The sequence below is a fragment of the Sebastes fasciatus genome, chromosome 11 (genome assembly GCF_043250625.1).
Source record: "Sebastes fasciatus isolate fSebFas1 chromosome 11, fSebFas1.pri, whole genome shotgun sequence".
Lineage (NCBI taxonomy): Eukaryota > Metazoa > Chordata > Actinopteri > Perciformes > Sebastidae > Sebastes > Sebastes fasciatus.
In genome coordinates this window covers 2,588,320-2,614,096 of record NC_133805.1, presented here as the reverse complement: position 1 = coordinate 2,614,096, position 25,777 = coordinate 2,588,320, and the positions used below count along the sequence as shown (strand labels likewise).

At 39.3% G+C, this 25,777-nt stretch overlaps 2 protein-coding genes across 29 annotated transcripts in view; both read right to left on the bottom strand.

The window, feature by feature from the left end:
- dlg1b (discs large MAGUK scaffold protein 1b) overlaps positions 1 to 25,139 on the bottom strand; it is a 142,989-nt gene extending 117,850 nt beyond the window's left edge. For 7 of the 28 annotated variants that reach the window (XM_074649937.1, XM_074649938.1, XM_074649939.1 and 4 more), the window contains exons 1-2: positions 24,172 to 25,138; positions 12,563 to 12,694 (exon numbers count right to left, since the gene is read on the bottom strand). In XM_074649937.1, the coding sequence (XP_074506038.1) occupies positions 12,563 to 12,694; positions 24,172 to 24,190 (151 nt within the window). In that variant the 5' untranslated portion in view covers positions 24,191 to 25,138. Of the gene's footprint in view, positions 1 to 12,562; positions 12,695 to 24,171 lie in introns of all 28 variants that reach the window. The other 21 variants (XM_074649934.1, XM_074649935.1, XM_074649945.1 and 18 more) reach the window with 5 other exon arrangements.
- LOC141776418 (uncharacterized) lies at positions 15,186 to 20,269 on the bottom strand. The gene is made up of 4 exons (XM_074650004.1): positions 19,835 to 20,269; positions 18,313 to 19,351; positions 17,937 to 18,092; positions 15,186 to 16,109 (listed from the first exon to the last, which is right to left on the bottom strand). Exons 2-4 carry the CDS (start codon positions 18,475 to 18,477, stop codon positions 15,765 to 15,767), a joined length of 666 nt encoding a protein of 221 aa, XP_074506105.1. The 5' UTR covers positions 18,478 to 19,351; positions 19,835 to 20,269; the 3' UTR covers positions 15,186 to 15,764.
- Positions 25,140 to 25,777: the final 638 nt, after the last annotated feature.

Sequence of the window (25,777 nt, the reverse complement as noted above, 5' to 3'; positions counted from 1 at the left end):
CAGAGCTACACAGAGCAGAGCTAAAGCTGCATGCTAACTCTGTCACGGACAGGAAACGTTATCGTATCGCGGTAACGTGGCAGTCGAGCCGCCGGCCGTCGCTCTCGTCTCCGTGGTCAAATGGGCCGACGCTACGACTGTAGAGCACCCAGATACTGACATTTATGTTCTCTGCATTGAAACGGCCCCGATGGAGCTGACCATGGATGGATAAAGAGAACGGAGCTGACGGGAGAGCTAGAGACCACCTTGGAGAAGTTACAGGAAGTAGTAACTACGTCTGGTTTTCAAAATAAGGTGTTAACAAAGGGAACTGTATATACAAAATACATCTATGGAAATAAGATTGATTGGATTATATTCACCAGAAGTATAAAACATTACATGACCCTTATAAATTAAAAGAAAATACCACTAATCTGTGAGGGAAATGTCTTTATTCTTTGATTTCTGGGTTGCTGGATAATAAATAATTCCTGACAATGACTGATATATTTGACTTCAGGACATCTCTGATTACATACATGCTGAAAATCAAACATTTTTACTGGATTCATTTAGAGATTCTCCAAAGTAAAAGTCCCTAGAAGTGGATGATTCCACTTTTCCCCTTGGTCTAGTGTTAAAAACGTTAACAAAAATCACACTACATATTGAATCGGCACCCGAGTATCGTGATAGAATTGAATCAGGAGATAGGTGTTTCGTCCTAGCCCTAGTCAACATGTCACACAGAACTGCAAATGCAACCGTCCTACAAGTGTAGAGATACAGGACACCTGCAGAAGGTAAATACATGAACTCTCGCAAACACATGCAAACTCTCGGGAGAGTTTTACACAAGACGGATCCTTTCTAGCCGTAACCGCTAAGCTGTGCGTTTGATGGATTTAGCTCTCCGTGGGATTCGTCTGCTATAAACGTCAGACGACTGCTGCTGGGTGCCGTTAAGAGACGAGACAAATCATAAAGAGACCTAGAACCTGAGCGTTAACCCATCAGACTGAATCGCTGAGGCCTGGTTGTGGTGCGGCAGGTTTCCCCCTGCTGCAAGTCTGAGCGTTCTCTGGGGAGGACGACCTTTAACGCAGCACCGTATTGATGTCCAATAAAAAGGGACCTCTGTGGAATTGTGGGAGACTGTTAAGAGATCATTTTACAGTGAAACCAGCAGCGAGCTGTTTCCAGGGTTAGAGGTTTGTGTTTGACAGCAGCACTGCTGTTACAACAGAGGCTGACTGTCTGGATCTACTGGTTCTCTGTTGGAACCACAACAGAACTCAGCTGATAGTTTTTGCATGTGATTTCTAGGTCGTAGCGGCTCAGTTATAAAGCTAGAGTGAAGATACTGGTATCATATGAAACTAGAAAACCTGATGAATCCATCGGTACCAACCATGATCCATAACAATGACCACAGAGAGCTTCTCCTGCAGCACACACTGTGGACTGAACACATGACTAAGCCATGTTTTTATTAGAGAACAGAGACTTCATGTTACAGCTGGCGGCCGCGGCCTCGGGTCATGCTGATTTGTCTCTACCCGCCGCAGATTTGCTGTCAGTAAATAAGTATTTTATTTTGGCGGTTTGTGGAGAGAGCAGACAAGGAAACAACTATAAGGTTTTACACTTATTTCAGTCAATCAAACAAGATGAATCGCCCCTCAGATAATCATGAGAAGGAGGAGAACAGCCATCTTTTCATTATTTTATACTCAGCGTTTCAGCCCTCGACTTCTTCAGGATAACAGTGAGTGATCATCTGACTGACTTACACACTGCAGGACGGCTGTGAGTTCAACAATGAGCATAAAGAGGTCATCTATAATCGTAGCCAAGAAAGGCCTCGACATCAACCCGTTCAAATTATGAAAACCAACAAATGCAAAATACAGAAAGTAGATAATCATCTAGATGCTTACGTTCAAATTATGTCCACACAAGAATATTAACGCAAACTTCATTTTAATGCCACTAATTTCTTTAACGCAGCTTGTGATTTTAAGGTTGTAGTAGCTCAGTTTTAAAGCTAGAATAAAGATACTGGTATCATATGAAACAAGAAAACCTGAGGCATCTATCGGTACCATCCATGTCATGCTAGCTTGTCGTGAAGGAGGTTAAATAATGCTCCAAACTTACACTACATTTTGGCGATGGAACAACTGTCAAAGGGGTCCTTTGACCTCTGACCTCCAGATCAGTGAATGTAAATGGGTTCTATGGGTACCCACGAGTCTCCCCTTTACAGACATGCCCACTTTATGATAATCACATGCAGTTCCGGGCAAGTCATAGACAAGTCAGCACACTGACACACTGACAGCTGTTGTTGCCTGTTGGGCTGCAGTTTGCCATGTTATGATTGGAGCATATTGTTTTATGCTAAATGCAGTACCTGGGAGGGTTTCTGGACAATATCTGTCATTGTTTTGTGCTGTTAATTGATTTACAATTTTTTATTGATTTTTATTGATTTTTATTTTTATATTTATTTATCCATCTATTATTATTTTTTTATCATTTCCATTTTCCTTTTTTTTACATTTATTCATCCATTTTTTTTCTCCATTCTTATTAATTATATATTTTTGATTTTCCATTTTGTTTATATTTATTAATTTTTCCTTTCAATTTTTATTTTTTATATTTATTTATTTATCTATTTATTTATTTTTTATATTTATTTATTCATGTATTTATATATTGTATTATACATAAGTAAGTACATATACATATGTACCTGTGAGGGTTTCTGAACAATATCTGTCATTGTTTTGTGTTAATTGATTTACAATAATAAATATATACATACATTTGCATAAAGCAGCATATTTGTCCACTCCCATGTTGATACGAGTATTAAATACTTGACTAATCTCCCTTTAAGTTACATTTTGAACAGATAAAAAATGTGCGATTAAATATTTTAATCAATTTACAGCCGTAATCACAGGATGACATAAAGACTTAAAGATCACATGACTATAATAGTCTTCAGTTCATTTGTTATTTTCAACTTCTAGAAATTAAATCAAATGAAAAGGCGGTCGGCAGATAGCTGGCACCTCCACAGAGACCCGGTGACGGATCACAGAGCAGCCCTTTCTGTGATCGTATTAACCAGTTAGACCGCCACGTCTGACACAAGAGCTTCTGTTAAAGTCTAATAAAAGACCACACCTATTTAGACTGCTGTTGCTATCAGAATATACCACATTAACAACTCCCAGGATAACACGTAGAGCACGAACACACCACACCCAGAGTGTGTGTGCAGAGGTCGACGGCGTGGATCAAACACCGGTTTAACGTTTTAAATGACATCTAATGAAAGCCGGTATAACTGGAACACTTTAAGAGTTTTTAAAGCTGAATTCAAGAAGTAAAACTTTATCATATCTTAAAGTATGTCAGTCTTTAACACGCAGATGATTCAAGCCGCTAATTCAAACCTTGTTTTGTCAGTAAAAGCGTCTAACACACAAAGCAGTGCAGGTTGACAGCAACACACTGTAAACCAAACTCACATGGAAACAAGGGGAAAGAGGTTATGGAAAAGTTACAAATATGGATATATATATATATATATATATATATATATATATATATATATATAGAATATACAGTGGTGCTACTCAGATCCTTCACTCATACTCAACCTTGAAACCTTAAAAATAGAGATGTAGAGAGTGTTTCAGAGACTTTTAAAGAATGAAAATAACAAAATAATAGGCCTACTTTCAATTTTCCTTTTAATTCCCAGGAAAGAAAACTGAATAATTCACCCTTCTGGTGACAATGTGTCTGAAGTCACAGAGCTTTTAGTCCCAGACTATAATATTCTGCAAAGATTACAACTAGATTTCTTTTGAGATGATGTCACATCCTGCCATCTCTGACTACATACAGGCTGAAACATACAAATCAAACATTTCTACTGGATTCATTTAGATGTTTTCCAAAGTAAACGTTCCTAGAAGTGTATGATTCAACTTTTTCCCCGTGGTCTAGTGTTAAAAGCATTAACAAAAATTGCAATAAATCATAATATTGACTTGCAATACGTATCAAATCGGCACCGAAGTATTGAATCAGGAGAGAAGTGTGTTGTCCCAGCCCTCGTCAACATGTCACACAGAACTGTAAATGCAACCGTCGTACACGTGTAGAGATACAGGACACCTGAAGGTAAATACATCAAATCTGACGAACACATACAAACTCTCGGGAGAGTTTTACACAAGGTGGATTCTTTCTAGCTGTAACCGCTACGCTGTGCGTTAAAAGAAGAAAAACAGTTGAGAAAGAAGTTGCTGCAGCCATCAAATCCCCCGCTGAGTATGCTATAGCTACGTAGCTAGTTAGCAGCAACTGAGTGTGTTCCAATCCACGTACTTCCAGAAGTACACTTCAATGTAGTGCACTTTGTGCACTCTGTACTCACTTGAGTAGTGGGTAAATTTCAACGGGGTAGGATCGTCTCAAATCGAATACTCTGCAGCGCACTGACCGGAAATGACGATTGCAACATTTGACCGCGGCTCGTTACCCGCCACAATATCTTCTGAAAAAAATTTAAGCAGAGTGGAAATTACGTTTCCTACGTCGTCGCCTACGATGTGTCCTCCTGTTGGCTGAAAATGCACCGGTATGTTTACGTATTGTTTTATTCTGTTATCTACGTATGTTTGAATAGTGGTCGTGGCTCCGCCCCTTCCGCTACGTAGCCAAGATGGCGACAGTTGAGTGTGGAAAGTGTCCAGCGTTCCACACTCAACGCTCTGACCGTTAGAGTACAACATCCGGGTACTTTGAGTGCACTGCATTTTGCCGTACTTCCCAGTGTGAACGCACTTATGCACTCAAAGTAGTAAGTGTAAGTACAGAAGTACGCGGATTGGAACACCTTTAAAGTTGTTAAAAGTTACTAATTTACTCTCTATGCTTCGTTACGTTACTACTCCACTGTTCGTTTAGTCGTTACTGCAATACAGTGAGTCCGCGACTTGCTGTCAATCGGTTTAGTTTATACGGAGGTTACGCTACGGCGCTCACAACGGTCGCTCTGACCATCCTGCTACGTTGATATGAATGGGAATGTCCGTTCTACGCCTTTTCTGTTTCTACGCTTCAGACACGCTGTAATCAGCAGAGTAACATCCGAAATCTTTAGGGCCGAAAACTGAATGTTGATTTATTAAATTGAAAAGATTCAATGGACGCCATCTGTTTCTCTGAGAGGAATCAGGACAGACTGAACTGAAAGAATGAGAAGAAAAACAGAAACTGTGTCTCTCTCTCTGTATAAATCAGCAGCGGGGGGGTTGGGATTATGGACTGGGGGTAATCGTCGTGTCCACAGAGGGATTACACCGTGCTCGGACGGCTGCAGACATCGCTTTTTGGGGGGGTTTGGCAGATTGGAAACTGTGTGGCAGAAATCTATTTTTCATCCGATGCTGGGACGTCAGGGTGAGCGTGACAAACGCACCGAGGCCGAGACATGCTGCAGCGTCACCACATTAGATAAATTATCATCTTATATCAGGAGTCAAAGCCGGACTGATGACTGATGACTCAATATTACAATTCACTGTCCTTAAATGGAATCATATTCTGATTATATGATGATAACATGTTATAATTCTGACTTTAACATTATTGATTTTGATCGAAATTATATTAAAGAAATACATGTGTGAAGAGTTCAACTGAACATCAAACTGTTTTTATTTTCCAGCTGATTGTTGTAAACATTAGCCATATTGTGACATCAATATTGGAGAGTATTCTGATTAGGGCTGTCAATCAATTAAAATATTTAATTGTGATTAATCGCAAATTAAACCAATCTTTTTATTTGTTTTAAATGAACCTTAAAAGGGAGATTTGTGAAGTATTCAATCCTCTTATCAACATGGGAGTGGACAAATATGCTGCTTTATGTAAATGTATGTATATATTTATTATTGGAAATCAATGAACAATACAAAACAATATCTAATATATTATTATATATAACAGCGCAAACAAGTTGACCTGATGTTTCCCTCATCCTGAACCTTGACACTGACGTGATGAACCAAACTCCCTTTACACTCATCTCTGATACTGACATTCAAACCGATCCAAGTGCTCATGCAAAGGATGCACTATGCAAACAATAATACTCTCTGGATTTATGTAATCACTTAACCTGTCATGTGTTATAAGAGGAAACTAATGTAAAAGAAACTAGTGTCACTGATGAAATATTTATGGAGCTGAATGTACGAGAACAAGAATCAGCTCACATCCTTTATTCACCATCTCGTGTGTATATATATATACACGTATCTCCTGATTCGATACTTCGGTGCCGATTTGATACGTATTGCAAGTCAATATTATGATTTATTGCAATTTTTGTTAATGTTTTTAACACTAGACCACGGGGAAAAAGTTGAATCATACACTTCTAGGAACGTTTACTTTGGAAAATATCTAAATGAATCCAGTAGAAATGTTTGATTTGTATGTATCATATATATATATAAGGCTGTCAATAAATTAAAATATTTAAACTCACGAACGTCCATATTTAATCGCAATTAATCGCACATTTTTTATCTGTTCTAAATGTACCTTAAAGGTAGATTTGTGAAGTATTTAATACTCTTATCAACATGGGAGTGGACAAATATGCTGCTTTATGCAAATGTATGTATATATTTATTATTGGAAATCAATTAACAACACAAAACAATGACAGATATTGATCCAGAAACCCTCACAGGTACTTATGTATAATGTATATGTATATGTAGTATATGTACTTACTTATATATAATACATAAATAAATAAATAAATTTAAAAAATAGATAAATAAATATAAAAAATAAAAATTGAAAGGAAAATGAATAAATATAAAAAATGGAAAAAATAAGAATGGAAAATAAAAAAATAGATAAATAAAAGTAAAAAAAAATTTTTTTAAATGGAATAGATAAAAAATAAATAAATAGATAGATAAATAAATAAATACAAAAAATGGAACAACATAAATCAATGACAGATATCGTCCAGAAACCCTCACAGGTACTGCATTTAGCATAAAACAATATGCTCCAATCATAACATGGCAAACTGCAGCCCAACAGGCAACAACAGCTGTCAGTGTGTCAGTGTGCTGACTTCACTATGACTTGCCCCCAAACTGCATGTGATGATCATAAAGTGGGCATGTCTGTAAAGGGGAGACTCGTGGGTACCCATAGAACCCATTTACATTCACTGATCTGGAGGTCAGAGGTCAAGGGACCCCTTTGGAGATGAACACGATAGTTTTTCCTCGCCAAAATGTAGCGTAAGTTTGGAGCGTTATTTAACCTCCTTCACTACCAGCTAGTCTGACATGGTTGGTACCGATGGATTCATCAGGTTTTATAGTTTCTTATGATACCAGGATCGTCACTCTAGATTTAAAACTGAGCCCAGTGATGCCAACTCTTTGTCCAGTGACAGTAACCGGCAGCACTAGCTCCAAAAGTCCCTGAATTTAAAGAGAAAGTCGCCACTTCACTGACAGCCCGTCGCTTCAGGCCTCCCTCACTCGCCCACTAGGATCATCATGAATGTAAACTTAGTACTCACAGCTGTCAAGACAGCAGCTTGTGGAAGACTCAATGAGTGCACACAGGTAGACGGGCAGGTAGGCAGCACCCGTAAATGATTGGATGGGTTTATCACAGTCCTGCTACAGCCACAGATACCGGATTCTTTCTTTTGGTTTTTTTGTCAGAGCATTTGATTTATTGATTGCTGTCGGCATGTAAGGATATTTCAAATAATATCACAAAATATGTGGTCGAACAACACTGCCAACAATGCCTTAAAAGTTGAAGACGTCTGTCGCCTCTCTACTGTCGGCGATAAAGGCATAAAAATGCCAGAGGAAGGATGACGATGAAGATGAGCAGAAAGCAGGTCACTGAGTTCACACCGATGATCTCCACTCATCTATTAGTGATGAAGATGCTGAGAGGAGGAACCTGAACTGCAGGATGAACAGAAAACTGAAGGAATCGAGCCGTCGCTGAAGGAACACTTTTAAAATAAATAAATATATATATATACATTGAGTTTTTGTTTTGTGCAAAAATTAGGGCTGTCAAAGTTAACGCAATAATAATACGTTCATGCAAATTAGTTTTAACACCACTAATTTTACGTGTGATATTTAGGTCCTAGCGGGCTCAGTTTTAAAGCTAGAGTGAAGGTACTGGTATCATATGAAACTACAAAACCTGATGAATCCATCGGTACCAACCATGTCAGACTAGCTTGTTGGGAAGGAGGTTAAAAAACGCTCCAAACTTGTGCTAAATTTTGTCGAAGAAAAACTATCATGGCCATTTTCAAAGGGGTCCCTTGACCTCTGACCTCCAAATATGTGAATGAAAATGGGTTCTATGTTGATAAGAGTAATAAATACTTGACAAATCTCCCTTTAAGATACATTTTGAATAGATAAAAAATGTGATTAATTGAGATTAACTATGGACAATCATGCAATACATATTTTAATTGATTGACAGCCCTAATATATATGTATATATATATATATACTTGGACATGGTGAATAAAGGATGTGAGCTGATTCTTGTTCTCGTACATTCAGCTCCATAAATATTTCATCAGTGACACTAGTTTCTTTTACATTAGTTTCCTCTTATAACACATGACAGGTTAAGTGATCACATAAATCCAGAGAGTATTATTGTTTGCATCGTGCATCCTTTGCATGAGCACTTACATCGGTTTGAATGTCAGTATCAGAGATGAGTATAAAGAGAGTACTATCACAATACTTCGGTGCCGATTCGATATGTATTGTGATTCTACATTGCCATTTTTGTTAACTTTTTTAACACTAGACCATGGGGAAAAAGTGGAATTTTCTTTTTAATTTATAAGGGACATGTAATGTTTTATACTTCTGGTGAATATAATCCAATCAATCTGATTTCCATAGATGTATTTTGTATATACAGTTCCCTTTGTTAACACCTTATTTTGAAAACCGGACGTAGTCCCGCGTGTCTACTTCCTCTAACTTCTCCAAGGTGGTCTCTAGCTCTCCCGTCAGCTCCGTTCTCTTTATCCATCCATGGTCAGCTCCATCGGGGCCGTTTCAATGCAGAGAACATAAATGTCAGTATCTGGGTGCTCTACAGTCGTAGCGTCGGCCCATTTGACCACGGAGACGAGAGCGACAGCCAGCTCCACCGCCACGTTACGATAACGTTTCCTGTCCGTGACAGAGTTAGCATGCAGCTTTAGCTCTGCTCTGTCTAGCTCTGCTTTTCCTGTCAATGTGTGAAACCCAAAGTGTTTCCATCCTTTACTGGATGTGTAGTGTTTACCACGCTGGATTTAACATGTGAGGGTGCAGGTCGGATCCACGCTGACCCTCCAACGTTAACTACTTTCTGAGGTTTGTTTTGGTTGACGGATACGGAACGTATACGACATCACGTTACTCAGACTACCACAATAAAAGCGGTAATTCCTTCTACCTCCACATAGACTCAGATGAAGCAAATATATCGATTCTGGCAAATCACGACACATAGGTGAATCGGTTTTTTTCCCCCACCCTTAATATTTAGTGAATCAGACCTTGAGACGGGGCAGATAGCGGTTGCAGTGATATGTAATTCATGGTACACTTTCACAGTCAGACAGCTGAAACAGTGCCAGACACTAAGTCAGTCAGTCAGTCAGTCAGTCAGTCAGTCCTGAGGAATTCAAACAGATCGAACCACATTCCTGCTGCTCGGCGTCCGTTAACCCTGCAGCAGCGTCTCAGTTTCCTCTGGTCCCGTTAGCTGGCGGCAAAACAAGTCAGATAACTGGTTTCTATATTTGTTTGTTTGTTTTTGCGCTCATGATCGTGACTTTGAGTCAAATGTTTGTAGGTAAAAGTGGAGGATAATCACTTCATAATCAAATGGATTAAAAAAAGCATATTGACACACTACTGTTATGTTTCTGCACAGAACACAAACAGATTGAGAAATGACTCTAAACACCAACAACAGGACCAACACGGTGACTAAGCGTCCACAGACCGGGAGCTCGTTGAGAGCCGTCAGTCTCGTTACGCTGTGATTTATCGCACATTTATTTAATGTCACAGAGAAAGAAGCTCAAAGCTACAGACATGATGACAGGACTCATGCTAGGGATGTTAATAAATGAACCGTCTTTAAGAATTTTAACCGATTAATGCTATCGGACACAGGAAGTCGGCTCGGGTCTTGAGCTGATGAAGTCGTAGCATTTATTCACCGACAAATAAACTGTGCACACGCTGTCTGCTACAGCGATAACGCCACCGTCAACCCCACACTCACCGCCGACACACACACAAACAAGGTCTGTCGGACACGCGTTAACGTTACGCCGCGCTGACAGACCTTCAGAGTGTGACCAGGATCTGATATGAACTTTTTTCACTTCCTGCTCCAGTGGCAGGTTAAGTATTTTTATTTTATCTGCCACTTTTGAAATCTCTGCGCTAAATGAAGGAATAACATTTTAGATGTTCGATATATTTTACACCAAAAACATTATATTCACAGTAAATTACATTGTTCAAATTACACCGTAGCATCTCCTTCTACAGTACTGTGTAGGCTACAGTACCGTAACCGTAACGTTACCGTTAACATTAAACAGTCTAACGTTAGCTAACTGGTAACGTTAATCCTAGAAACTTTACCTCATTGACTTGGGAATAATTCCCCGTTGCCGCTGCAGCTGATGTCAGAGGCCGGCGGTACAGTATATGTTGTGTGTGTGTGTGTGTGTGTGTGTGTGTGTGTGTGTGTACGTGCGGGACGGATCGGGCGCACACAGTGTGTATGCTTGTGTATGTTTACGTTGTAATGGAGGTTTAATAATAACGGTGCTCTACACAAAACGTGCAGTCATTTTTGTCACCGTTCATTCTAATGTAACGGGTATTTTTCTTTCAACTCTCGTCCCAAATTCGCCCCGGGACGGCGAGACGTCCTTAGCGTTTTCCATACCTGCCGAAGTGGCCTGATGATTTTATCTGCCACTGCCAACAATTTACCCGCATTCGACGGGTGGCGGGTGCTAATTTCAGACCGTACGTGTGTGACAACGGGGAGCATGAAGCCACCGACAACGCTACAACTGCTAACATAGCACATAAACAGACACGGTCTGTCGGACACGACACACTGATCTGTCAGGTCGTTTATCGGTTGAAAAGAAAATTCAAACTTAGCATCCCTATTTCATGCTCATTCTCTACGTTGTTATAGTGTTCACTTTGACAGCCCTAGCTTCAGAACTTCAAGTTACCAGAACAATACTTTTTTCCAAGTTCACTCTGAGAAATATAAACATGTTATTCAATAAAAACTTTGAATTGAACAAAAGAAGTTGTCAAACGTTAGAGGTTGTCTCAACACAAGCAGCCGTACAAGAACTTTGTCTAAATAAACTAAAACTGTCAAAATGCTGATTTAAATCTGATAAGAATAAAGAATAGTCGACAAGAAATCTGACGTCAACTTTCAGTCAGTTTTGCAAACTTTATACCAAAAATAAACACCCAGAATTACTGATGGTATACACACACACACAATCCATCCATCTCTCCTATCTAACATCAGATCACAGTGAGCATCGTCTAACCTCTCCCGTCACCACAACCATCCTCTCCGCTGCTGTTTTCTCATCTTTTCAGGACTTCAGCAGATTCCTTCAGAGGTTGTTTTTTTTCTAGCAGATGCTGCTGCTGCTGTTTGTGTTGTATGAGCGCTCTAACTCTCAGCCCCCGAACGGGACGGTCACACTGACACACTTTATGACCTCTCGCCACGCTGCCACGGCTCAAACAAACACGAGGACAGCTGATGCCGACTCTTTCCTACAGATGTACAAAGAATTTACCCCCATCTGAAACACATGAACACGCCTCCGGGCCACAGAGAAATGTAACTATAGCGGCGAGCCGCACTTCGCACTTGCAGGGACATGAGCTCATTGTTGGAAAAAAAGAAATATCCAATCAGCAGTGAAAATGAAAAAGCTATCCAGCGAATCACTGCACATTCAATCCTTACAAATGTATCTTATTGTTCTTGTTGTTTCTGATCTTGGACTGTGCATGTAGATACAGGTGTTTGTGTACTTCTTGATGCCATTTATGTCAAATAAATTCAGATTTATGTGTCAAAGAAAAGTGCTTATTCGGATGAAAAATAAAAGCTTTTATTAATTTTGTGTTTCCACCATACTGAAACTTTCTGCTCTGAGAGTTTATGTCTCTGAAATGAATTTGCGTTCTTGTGACACGTATAGCTTATTAACTTTTGCAGGACAGCTCCTTGCTTTCCAGGATTTTTTTAAACTGTCTTGTAATTTTTCCAGGACCTTCCATGGCTTGAAAGCCGCGTGATAAGTAGGAGCCCCAGGACTTTTCCAGGATGTGTGGGTGACCCTTTGTTAAATAAGATCAGAGAGAGGCGTTCGTACCTATGAGAGCCTGGAAGAGGTTGCTCTGGAAGATGTCGATGACCCTCTGGATGGAGTGTCGGAGCTGCCGGTCCTCGGCGTTGTGCAGCTTGGCCCGGTACTCCTCCAGCAGCAGCAGGGCTCGCTGTGCATCTGGAACAGGAAGCAGAAGAGGTTAGCCGGGGATACAGCGGAGCATTCGCTGCTGCCGGTTCACTCTGGGCCTCCTCAACCACTAATGAAAACTGATCTGAGACAAGACGGCAGACGAGCGTCGCACTGGTCTGAATGAGCAGCTGCTTTACTGTTGCAACAATGAGAGTTAGATAAACAATTGTATGCTCAAAATTTAAATCATAAACACATTGGTTGTATAGATAATATCTATCCCCAAAAGTGAAGCCAAAACATCTGGATCACCGGCTGGCGGCGGGCTGTTAGTTTAGGCAGTGCTTGATTTGATGTGCAGCAGTTTTCTACGAGCAGAACGCACATTTAATTGTGGGAAGCCAAAATTGGGATCGCGATCAATTTAATTGTGCAGCCCTAGACTGACTGAGTGACAAAGTTACACGATTGGTCGGCCGAGTGTTGGGAGTTTCCTCATTGGCCGTTGCTCTTTCCAAATGAAAAGCAATGAAAAACAGTCATTTATGCAAATGAGCCCGTCCAGCGCAACGCGTCCGGCTCACAAGCTGTGAAACTAGGCGATCTAGTTCTAAAAATGAAACCAGAGATTTTGATGGATTGTTTAGACGGAATAACAGAAAGTTTACGAGCAGGCCGTCATGTTGTTTCCCGTTGAAACGGCGAGCAGAAAACCAGGGACCAATCAGGTGCTTTCCACGATCGGGTACGTCACCGCTTGAACGGCCAGATGGGTCAAAGTGTATAGAAGCAAAGACACGAAACTCTGGTGATTTTTGACAACAGCCACTGCCACCATTTTGGACTGGAAAAGCGTATTATATTTATAATATTTTATTGTTCAACACAGGCCATTTCGATAGAATATGACCATAGAATATAAATTATTTATTTTACTTTTATACGGCACTTTGTCATTTTACCGGCGTCCGGTAGTCGCTTTAAGTCCAAAATGGCAGAAGCGTAGTTCTGCATCTAGGCGCTGACGTTGCAATGGAACGAACTATTGACTTTCACTTCTTTTCAATATACGTTCTTTTCCCCGAGTGTCCTCGCCAGACATGGTGGACACGTACCGCTGAATTTAACATTGTAAACATGACCACTGACTATTAGTGAAACAATTTAACCACAAATGTACAAACTGACCGTACACGGTCCAGACATATACTCCGTTTGGACCCAGGCTTGTTTAAAGACTTTTTAAGGAATTGAAAAGAGAGTTAGAAGTAGAGTTGAAACAGTAAGTGCCAGTAACCATTATTCTCATTATTTAATAATCTGCTGATTATTAAACTATCAGTAAAAAAAACTGATGCCGCACACAACAGAGAGAAGAAACAAATCCTCACATTTCACAAGCTGGAACCAGAGACTGTTTGATATTTCCGTTTAGGAAATGGCTCAAAGCTTTTAATCTGGTTTTTTTTATAATAATTTTCTGTTAATCGACTAATAGATTAAGTGAGAGATCAGCTCTAATTAAAAGGTCTGTGTTTCAGGCTCAGCACAGAGGGAAGCATCAGGTCAGATTTGGGTTTATATCAAAACGTCCGATTCTGCAGAAGAAGTCTGACCGAAACAAACTAAAAGAACTCAGATAAAATGATGAAAATAGGATGTCGTACATCTTCTTAATGACTTTTAAGGCCTGATGTTTCCATTTTAAGGACTTTAAAAGGATGGGAGCAAAGCTGAAAGAATGAATGATGAGTCAGTTTCATACAGAACGGTTGTTTAGCTGAGTCGTGAGCCACTCAGATCTTAATGCATCCTATCTCATGATAATTTAAAAAAAAGTTCTTTGGATTTACTAGATTTTAATGTGGACATCAGTCCCACATGATCAGAATATGGCCAACTGACATAATGTTCTTCTTTTTCTCAATCAATTATTGCTTGTCAAACCAAAATGTTTAATTCACATTAGACTGTTTAAAAGAATCATGTTGATTCAACACATTATTTTCCAGTTACAATAATACCAATTTATTGTGTAATGTTAAAGTAATTTCATCATGTAACTCCAACTTGATTTGTTAATGCTGATATTATTCAAAGGTATTGTGTAACTTTAAAACAATTCCATTATCTTCCTGGTACCCGAGTTAGGTCTGTAAATCTAATTTGATTTGTTAAAGTTAACTCTATCCTAACATACTGTAGACATCGGTTCCATGTTCCGATTAAGTGAGTGCAAATACAAAATCATAAATGTAAAAAAGCTGATTTGCATTGACAAGAAAAGGCAGAGTCAGAGTTCGTTACCAAAATGTTGCTGTATTGAGCCCCGCATCAACAGCTGTGGATTCAAACACAAATACATAATGCAAACCACACAACTGTTTGTGGTTTCACTGAACAGTGGATTCACAATAGAAAAAATTTAAATTCTGCAAAGAGTGCAATGGATTCGCAATACATATAATGTAACCTTGCATTAACCGTTTTCACAGTGTATCAATAGGAGCATATACATACTTACAATATAAGTTATAAACCCAGTGTAAACTTGTCACAGTAGATTTAAAAGTGCAAATACAAAATACTGTCAACTGTTACCACAAACAGCACATTTTCAAGAGCAAATACAAAGCTAGAATAACACTATCTCATAAGTAAACTAAACATGGTACAAAGTGAATAAGGCAAAATTAGAGGTGGTGCTTTGTTAAAAAATGTACTCCCAAAGTTAACCCTGCGTAAACCATTTTTCACAGTGTGGACAACAGTATTTTCAAAGTGGATTTACAAATAAAAAAAACAAACAAATATCAACCCTGCGGAAAAAAGGTTTTCTCTGAGGAATAAACACAGATATGTAAACGTTGTACAAGCTGTTGTCAAAGAGGATTCAAAGTAACAAATTAAAAATAGCTGCTGTATTTTTAAGTTGACTCAGAGCAGCAAACTAAAATGGTTACAAACCCTCTTTAAACTGTTTTCATAATTGATTCATAAAAGAAAATAGTGTCAACTTACAACAGTGGATTCACAAAAGAAAATGAAAAAGCAGTCAAAATGGTATAGCAATACCCAAGATGCTTTTGAGGACAATTCAAATGTCCCCTGGTTTTTAGTTTTTTTGCTGGCAGTGCAGTGTCTCTGACCCTTTCACTGAAAGAGTTTTTAGAGTGAGTGCTTTGTTAGAAAGTTTACCTCCATCCAGTTCCATGAAAACCTTTTGGACTACCTCAAAGGTGAAGCGGAGGTCAGCAGGGTAGCTGAGTTTCAGGGCAAACATGAGTCCGAACAGCATAGCAACAGCTAATGCTACATTATCCAGATCTTGCAACACCTTGATGCTTTCAAGGACAATTCCAATGTCCTCAGGTTCATCACTTGAAGCATGTTCTTTAAGAACATAAATCCCAACAGTGGTGTCTTCAATGGCCTCCTTGACGGCATTTTCATCCATGCCCTGTACAAAACAGATAAAGGTAGGTAAATAAAGGAATGTAAATAAGAACTACTTAACCAAGCCCCTACTGAGAAAAGAATAAATTAATATAAAATTGGGCAGGCATAGTGACAGTATATAGACAAGGTAAGGTGGAAGTTAGAATGAAGGTAAATTTAGAGACAAGAACAAGTAATTACAGTAAAACATTAAAACAAATAGGTTTTTCAGATGATGTTTAAATCACATGAACCCTGTTGTGGCCACCATACTGCTAGTCAAACTTTGACCATCACATTGGAGACTGACTTTTGTTTTATTATCTTTCAATTGCTTTACTCATGTCAGAGAACTGTGTAGCTGTTTAACAAAATGAAAAGGATGAAACATGAAAGAATGACACATTAAAGAATAAAATAATAGATGAGCAACAGAGAGTGAAGATGTAGACCTAGATCAGGTGAATAGTTACAAAAGTGATGGATTGTAATAGAACAACAGCAGTGGCCAGGACAGAGACAAAAATAATGGTGACAGAACAGTTATTGAGTGTGTGAAGATATAAAAGCCTGAAACTACGATTCATTTAACAGATTAATCTTCAGATTGTTTTCTTGATTATTCAAATAACCTGACATTTTCAAATCAGTGAAATAAATGATTTAGTTAAAAAATATAGAAAATAATGATAAATACCCACCACAACTACAGTCTAAAGCAGGTATGGGCAAACTACGGCCTGTGGGCCGTATACGGCCCATTGGGCTTTTTAATCCGGCCCGTCGAATATTGGTACAAAATTGTCCAAATTATAGTAAAGACCGCATTCATTTTGCCTTTTTCCTGCAATACCCGGCGTTTCAGTTGATCCCACTCCCCAGTACGAACACTCTAATAGCCCTTATTTAAAAAATTTAGATCTATTTTGACCTCACTCTGACCGTCACCACGGTCTTCACCTTGAATGAAGCCATTCTTCTGTGCTGACGAATAGTGGGGCGCCAAACACGGCCCACTGTGTGTTATAGCTCACCCGGTAGAGCGGGCGCTCTTACCGCGGTAGGCCGGGGTTCGAATCTACTTTTCGGCACTTTTTATTTAGCCAAAGTTTTTTGCTTTGTGTTCCCACTTGTGTTTAAAAGGGCGTTTTCATTTTCTTTTTTCATAAATTACTTTTTTCCCTTAAACCTCTGTGCGCAGTAGGTGGGATTGGTTTAGAATTGCCACAACCAAACTGACACTAAACTTTGATGCACTTGCAAAAAAGGGTGACCAACAACAATGTTCCCACTGAAATTAAATGTAAGTTTTCTTTACTTTTTAGTTAATGGCTTTTACTTGTAATTTATATTAGTTCACACAAACACTCTCCATCCATCTGATACTGGCCTGGCCCGTCTGTCAAATTTTAAAACTCATTGTGGCCCCTGAGCCAAAAAGTTTGCCCACCCCTGGTCTAAAGTCACATCTCAAATTTGCTGTTAGTTTAACCAGCAACCAAGAAACATTGTATTGATTTTATAATGGTATGAAACAGATTATCAAAATTATAATCAATACATTTTAAATTAATCAATGAATTATTTCAGCCCAAGTGATAAAGTAGGGCAATAAGAGAAGGCTGGAAGATAAAGGGAAAAAGTAAGCACTGATTCATGTACATACCACATATTCCCGCACAAGGTTCTCTGGATCTTCACACATGTAGATATAGACTCCCTTAATGATACGCTCTCATCTACATCATCACACTGACAAGAGGTTTTCTTGATTAGCGTCTTAATTCAGCCCATGTGCTTTATTTTAAAGTCAACTACTGGTGTAAACTGTCATATGGGTATCACTTACATCAGCCATTTGTGCAATGATTGTTTTGAGCCTTGCCCCTAGCTGTCCTTTTCTCTTTTGGAACATCCTCGTCAGGTTATCAGAGTAGTGGTCCAGCTGAGACAGGAACTTGGGTTGAAGTGGGACGGTTGTGATTCTCTTGAATTCAGCGTTGATCTGAAAACAGATAAAGAGCACAAAGGAATCAGAAAAACGTTAAACATCAAGGAGAAAGCCACCCTCACACATACTGCAGACCAGGACAGTCTAGGAGGAAGATAAAGCACAGATGAATAATAAACAATCAGGCATATTAGCAGTTTGCCAGTGTACCCAAGAATTTCCTTTTATCTTCAGCAAATCCAAGATGAAAAATCGAGCATGAGATAAGCCTTACCTCACAGACTTCAAACAAAGCAGGCCACCTAGCCATGAAATCCTCCACCATTGGTACATCACGAACGACTTCATGTCTTCTGTGTGCGAAAGTCTTTTCCATCTCGAGTTCCACAACCTCTCTGTTGTTCCTCTTCTTTACATCTAAGAGTAGAGCTTTCTGCATGGCCTCCAGACTCTCCTCAGTTTCTGCCGATGGGTATGTCGGGCAAAAATTCACCTCAAGCTCTCTTTGCCTTTTTGACACCAAAGGCTGCACTGCACTGTCCTGCAGGTTTTTTTTTTTTAAAGAGTTCACTGCCAACCTCTGGGCAGCCCAGTTTTAGATAGTTTATATTTTAAACTGGTCTTCCATCCGCCACATCCAGTGCAGGACCCTTGCTCAGTTAAACATGGATGTGTCTTGATAAGACTCTGGGCTACCTGTTCCATCTCTTTATCACTGACATAGACTTTATACTGCACAATTTCCTGCACTAAACCATCAAGGATGGATGACTTCAACTTGGGATCTGGAATAAGTACAGTGCCATTTTGAATATAAGCTAATCTTGCTTGCTGAAGTTTTAATTCAGCATCGTAGGTGAACTTAGGCACATGAAAAACAGCAGGCCAAGAGGACCGTGAGCTTGTAGACTCACTCGATGACAGTATATCTGTATCCACAGATCCATCTGACAGGGACGAAGAGTCATTTACAGGGGAAGAAGTGAATGCTTGGGGTCTTAGGACTGGATTGAAAACAGTGGACCTCTCATCATCAGGCTGCATAGTTGTGGGCCTTGACATATCAATGACTTCAAGAGTACCTTTGTCTTCTACTTCTGAAACTGAGGTGAGGTTAAGGAACTCATTTCCAAACAAGGAATCCATAAATTGAAGTCCATTTTTTCCCTGAAGTCCACACTGTTTCTTCACTTCAACGATGAGGTCATCAATGGATGCAGGGAGTCCAGGGGAGAGAGTCAACCTCTGACAGCTGCCATCAGTCAAGATGATCTTAAGGATCACAGCAGTCCCCATCCTCAAAGCTGTTTACTCTGCACAGACACACACAACAATGATTAGACGTCAGACATACATACATTTTAGATTTCAAGTTAAATTTAATACTTTTAAAGACAAATTTAAAGAAACTACATTTCAGGCTGATTTTCAGCCAAATCACCTTTTCCCAATTCAAACCATCACTGCAGGTCAGTATAAAGGTCAGTACTGTATATCTGGTCCACGTCAGATGTTGACAAAAATAAATTAAAAAAGTTTATGTGGAAATTAAGACCTAATGAATTCATATTTAAGACTTTCTAATGAATTTTTAATGAACCCAATACTATACAATTGAATTTCAAAAAAAGTGTAAGGACCTGCAGACACCCTGGAATAGAATTATGAAATAGAGTAAGTTATTATATATATATATATATATATATATATATGTGCAGCACCTTCCTGTAACCCCCTCCCCTCCCCTTCCCATCTATAACAGCAACACAAAATAAAATAAATGTGACAGCACTTACCAAATTCTGTGCAAATAGGATGATGGACCTGTGAAAGAGAATATTTAGAATCATTGAGGTGAACTCAGTGGATTAACTCAACTTCTTAAAAGACCACAAACAAATACAACAAAAGCACAAAGCAAAGATCCAACAGACATTAACTTTGAAGTATTTTCTGTAATATGACACAATGTTGGACACAATGGCAAGCTGGAAATATCTTTAAATCCAGTTTGAGTCCGACTTTAAGAACGTTACTTCATTCATTTGAACACTTAGCTGATGTTTGTGAGGAGAGAGGGGATGAGAGACACTAACACGATTAACACAGGTGCAAATAACTTGCGTTTACCTTCACACACACACAAGCTCTCTCTGTCTCACACACACACACACACCGTTCTAAACGTCGTATTAATTCATGCAACCCCTCCCACGAACTGTATAACCGACCGCCCGCTCGTATTCGCCGACCCCCCTCCACACCCCGCCACAGTCACGCTGCCCGGAGCCCCTCCGGAGCAGAGGAGCGAGGCTCGGCCCGCTGACTGCTCTCTGCTCTCTACCGGCTGTCAGTACATTGAAGCACTGTTATCAGCAGCGGGACCTACAGTAGCCACTGTTAGTGTTGGTGTTTAGCTAGCTAGTTAGTTAAAGTGTGTTCCAATCCACGTACTTCCAGAAGTACACTTCAATGTAGTGCACTTTGTGCACTACGTAAATTTCAGCTGGGTAGGATCGTCTCAAATAGAATACTCTGCGGCGCACTGACCGGAAATGACGATCGCAACATTTGACCGCGGCTCGCTACACGCCTAAATATCTTCTGAAAAAAAATGAGGTGGAAATGACGTTTCCAACGTCGTCGCCTACGATGTGTCCTCCTGTTGGCTGAAAATGCACCGGTATGTTTACGTATTGTTTTATTCTGTTATCTACGTATGTTTGAATAGTGGTCGTGGCTCCGCCCCTTCCGCTACGTAGCCAAGATGGCGACAGTTGAGTGTGGAAAGTGTCCAGCGTTCCACACTCAACGATCTGACCGTTAGAGTACAACATCCGGGTACTTTGAGTGCACTGCATTTTGCCGTACTTCCCAGTGTGAATGCACTTATGCACTCAAAGAAGTAAGTGTTAGTACAGAAGTACGCGGATTGGAACACACTGTTAGTCAGTTAGTTAGGTAGTTAGCTAGCTAGCTAGCTAAAAGGCTAAAATATGTACACAAACAACTCGACAGACTGTTGTAATTGATACTTAGTGTAACGTAACGTTACGAAAACAACATTCTAGTGGAAATGTCGCCTACTTGAACACGAATATAAATGAATATGATGAACTTACTGTTTCAGTAGTTAGGTCTCTGATGGAGGAAACATGTTGCTGGAGAATCTTCAGTTTACGCGGTTATCGGTTCTTCTTCTTCTCCTTCTTCTTGTATTGCGGCGGTTGGCCTCCAGCTGATTGGTGCATTAGCGCCACCTCCTGCTCCGGACTGACCAATGACAGTTGGCCCCGCGCTTTTTAAATATATTCCATTTCCGTTGGTGACGAAACTCAATTACATCGATTTCAATTTTTCAATTCAATCACTTTCTATCAACGCGAGAGAAACTTGTATATTCAACATTTCCCATAAACAACTGAAGTCTACATGATTAAACCATGTTTACACAAGGAATATGAATGAATTGTGTTACATATGCTAACTACATTTTTGTAAATTCAAAGACCTGCTATTTTCCCTTTTTTCCAGTGTAGAAGAAAGCCTAAAAAACATCCACTCATTAAATATATGGCCTCTGCTATAAAACACAGCAGTAAAAACATGCAATGGAGACATATTTAACAGATAATTAAATACTGCCGAGACAATTACTTGATAAGTCCATCAACCGAAAATTATCGTCAATAATTTCAAAAAACAATTAATCATTTAAATCATTTTTTAAGCTAAAATACCAAAAACATCCTCTGGTTCCAGCTTCTCAAATGTAAAGTTTTCTTAATGATATAAAATTGCTATTTTCAGTCCTAATAATTAACCACCAAGACTTTAAAAAGAAAGTCAAGTTAAGGTTTATGGAGAACTTGAAGTATAGATTTTTCTACTTATAATTTTATGTAATGTTTTGGATGTTTAACTTGCCATCTCTACATCAATTATCACCCAATGGAGATAAATTGTGGACTTAACTGATTTTTTTGTAGTAATGTATAATTTAATGTCAAATATACTAATCTAACATAAATAAAAACTCCACAATAAGGCACTGAGAGCACAGATATTTAACAGATAATTGAAGTGATGGGGGTTTCTTAAAAAAAATCAATCAATTAAGTAATTGACCTTGGTAAAAGACAATTTTACTTTATATTTTTTGCTTTTCAAATAATTTCGTGCACTTTTTTGTTTTTAACTTTTGGTCAAAAAATACATCAAGACATCACTTTGGACTGTTATTGGCATTTTATAGGTTAAGTTATTAATAAACAAATAAATAAATGAAAAATCATCAAAATATTATTTAGACAGCACTTGGGGCTGTTATTGACATTTTATAGGTTAAGTTGTTGAATATTTTGCTTATGAAATCATTTTGTGCACTTTTTTTGTATTTATCTTTTGGTCAAAAAATACATCAATTCATCACTTTGGACGGTTATTGACATTTTATAGGTTAAGTTATTAATAAATAAACAAATAAATAAATAAATGACAAAATATCTGATCCTCAAAATAGTCTTTAGACGCAGCCCTAATGACACAATTTGGGATTTATTTTTAAAAGGATAAAAGTGAAAGTACACAAGTTTATTAATATCATAAATATATACGAATATTTTTCTGATTATTTTGTTTTTATACAGTTAAACTACTTGAAGAATGCTGTTTAACTTGCCATCTCGACATCAATTATCACCCAGTGGAGATAAATTGGAAACTTAACTATGTTTTTTTTGTAGTCATGTGTGATTTAATGTCAAATATACTAATCTAAAATAAATAAAAAGTCCACAATAAGTTCTCTGAGAGCACAGATATTTAACAGATAATTGAATTGATGGGGGTTCTTTAAAAAAATCAATCATTTAAGTAATTGACCTTGGTAAAACCCAATTTTATTTTATTCATTTTCTTGCTTTTAAAATATTTTTGTGCACTTTTTTTGTTTTTATCTTTTTGTCAAACCAAAAAAAAAAAAAAATAGGCTGCAATTAACTCACTATTGACACAATTTGGGATTTATTTTTAAAGGGTAAATGTGAAAGTACACAAGTTTATTAATATCATAAATATATAAGAATATTTTTCTGATTTTTTATATATATATATATTATATATATAATATATATATATATTATATATATAGTTAACCTACTTGAAGAACTGCTGGTGACCGTTGTAAAAATCATTTAAATAATTGACCTTGGTAAAACACAAATTTATTTTATTTATTTATTTTGGTTTTAAAATTATTTTGTGCACTTTTTTTGTTTTTATCTTTTGGTCAAATCCCCCCCCCCCCCCAAAAAAATAGGCTGTTACTGTAATTAACTCACTATTGACACAATTTGGGATTTATTTTTAAATGATAAAAGTGAAAGTACACAAGTTTATTAATATCATAAATATATAAGAATATTTTTTTGATATATTTTATATATATATATATATATATATATATATATATATATATATATATACAGTTAACCTACTTGAAGAACTGCTGGTGACCGTTGTAAAAATCATTTAAATAATTGACCTTGGTAAAACCCAATTTTATTTTATTCATTTTCTTGCTTTTAAAATATTTTTTTGCACTTTTTGTTTTTATCTTTTGGTCAAACCAAAAAAAATATGCTGCAATTAACTCACTATTAACACAATTTGGGATTTATTTTTAAAGGGTAAAAGTGAAAGTACACAAGTTTATTAATATCCTAAATATATAAGAATATTTTTCTGCTTTTCTTTTCTTTATATATATATATATACATATACAGTTAACCTACTTGAAGAGCTGCTGTGGTGGCCGTTGTTAATGTTTTATTAGTATTGGTGTATTTTTAGTTGGGCTCGTCTCCAGACAAGGTGCCCCACATACACAACTTGAGTTAGCAGCCGCGGCTAACCGGCGGCTACATAGCAGCACTACTTTAACTCACTTTACCTGACCCGGCACGGCCCGGCCCAGCACAGGCCGACAGAAAGCCGTGCGGGCTGCTGTGTTCCTGTCGAGTTACATATAAATACATGCATGTATTTACGTGTGTGTTTTGTTGGAGGGGTGTTTCTCCAGAGTTGCTGCAGCAGAGAGCTAGCTGGCTGAGAGAGAGAGAGAGCGGCTTACCTTTCTTTCTGACGGGCATGGTCGCTCTGGCTCGGCTCGGCTCGGCTCGGTTCGGAGCTAGTTCCGTGTTAGCCACATACACTCCTCACACAGGACGGTGTTGTTGTTGTTGTTGTGTTGTTTGTATCGGTTATTCCGCCGGTAAAACCCCGCTGTCACCGCTCCAAGTGTGCAGAGAAGAATCCCTCCACGACGACACCAAGTTACACACAAACACTAACACTAACAAACACACAACTAACACACAACTAACACACAACACTAACTAACTAACAAGTCTCCGTGGAGGAGGAGGAACTAGCACACAAACACAGACCCGGAGGAGTCCCGGTGAAAAGTAAAACCACAGAAAGCGAGCCGGATCCAGGAAACAAACAAAAAAAAAAAGCTCCGGTCCGTTACCGACAGTCCGTGCTGTACTTCCCCGCCTGAGAGGCTTCCTGCCCCGGCGTGCACCGCGCAGCCTGACCGCGGCGGCGACACGAAGAGAAGTGTAAACCTATCTTTCACCGACTGAGAGCTGCTGTAGGAAACACTGAGAGGCAGCGCGGACCCTGTGCTGCTGGAGCTGCTGCTGCTGCTGCTGCTGGAGCTGAGCTGGTGCTGTGGAGGAACTGATCAGATCCTGGATGCTTATTCCAGAAAATTAAAAAAAAAAAACTTCAAAGTGCAGCCTGGTGGCACACCTAAACTCACACCGTGCCAAACCCAGGCTGATTTATCCCGCACTGGCACGCACGCTTTATATACATATATATACAGTATATATATATGTGTGTGTGTATTATTCCCAGTACAGCCTGCATTCGTGTCAAACTTCTCAGTGTGTAAATCCCTCCTCTCTTTTCCTTCCACTTCCTCTTTATTCCTCCTCTTCCTCCTCCTCCTCTTCTTCCTCCTCCTCAGTCTCTCTCCTCCTCTTCCACTTCCTCTTTCTCCTCTTTTCTTCTTCCTCCTCCTCCTCCACCACCTCCTCTTCCTCCTCCTTCTCCTCTTTTCTTCTTCCTCCTCCTCCTCCTCCTCCTCCTCTTCTTCCTCCTCCTCCTCTTCCTCCTCCTTCTCCTCTTTTCTTCTTCCTCCTGCTCCTCCTCCTCCTCCTCCTCCTTCTCCTCTTTTCTTCTTCCTCCTCTTCCTCCTCCTATTCCTCCTCTTCCTGCTCCACCTCCTCCTCCTCTTCTTCCTCCTCATCCTCTTCCTCCTCCACCTCCTTCTCCTCCTCCTCCTCTCTCTCTCCTGTTCCTCCTCTTCCTCTTCCTCCTCCTCCTCTTCCTCCTCCTCCACCTCCTCCTCCTCTTCTTCCTCCTCATCCTCTTCCTCCTCCACCTCCTCCTCCTCCTCTCTCTCTCTCTCCTGTTCCTCCTCTTCCTCCTCCTCCTCCTCCTCTTCCTCCTCCGCCTCTTCCTCCTCCTCCTCCTCTCCTCTTCCTCCTCCTCCTCCTCTTCCTCCTCCTGCTCTTCCTCCTACTCCTACTCCTCTCCTCCTCCTCTTCCTCCTCCTCCTCCTCCTCCTCCTCCTCCTACTCCTCCTCTTCCCCTTCCTCCTCCTCCTCTCCTCCTCCTCTTCCTCCTCCTCCTCCTACTCCTCCTCTTCCCCTTCCTCCTCCTCC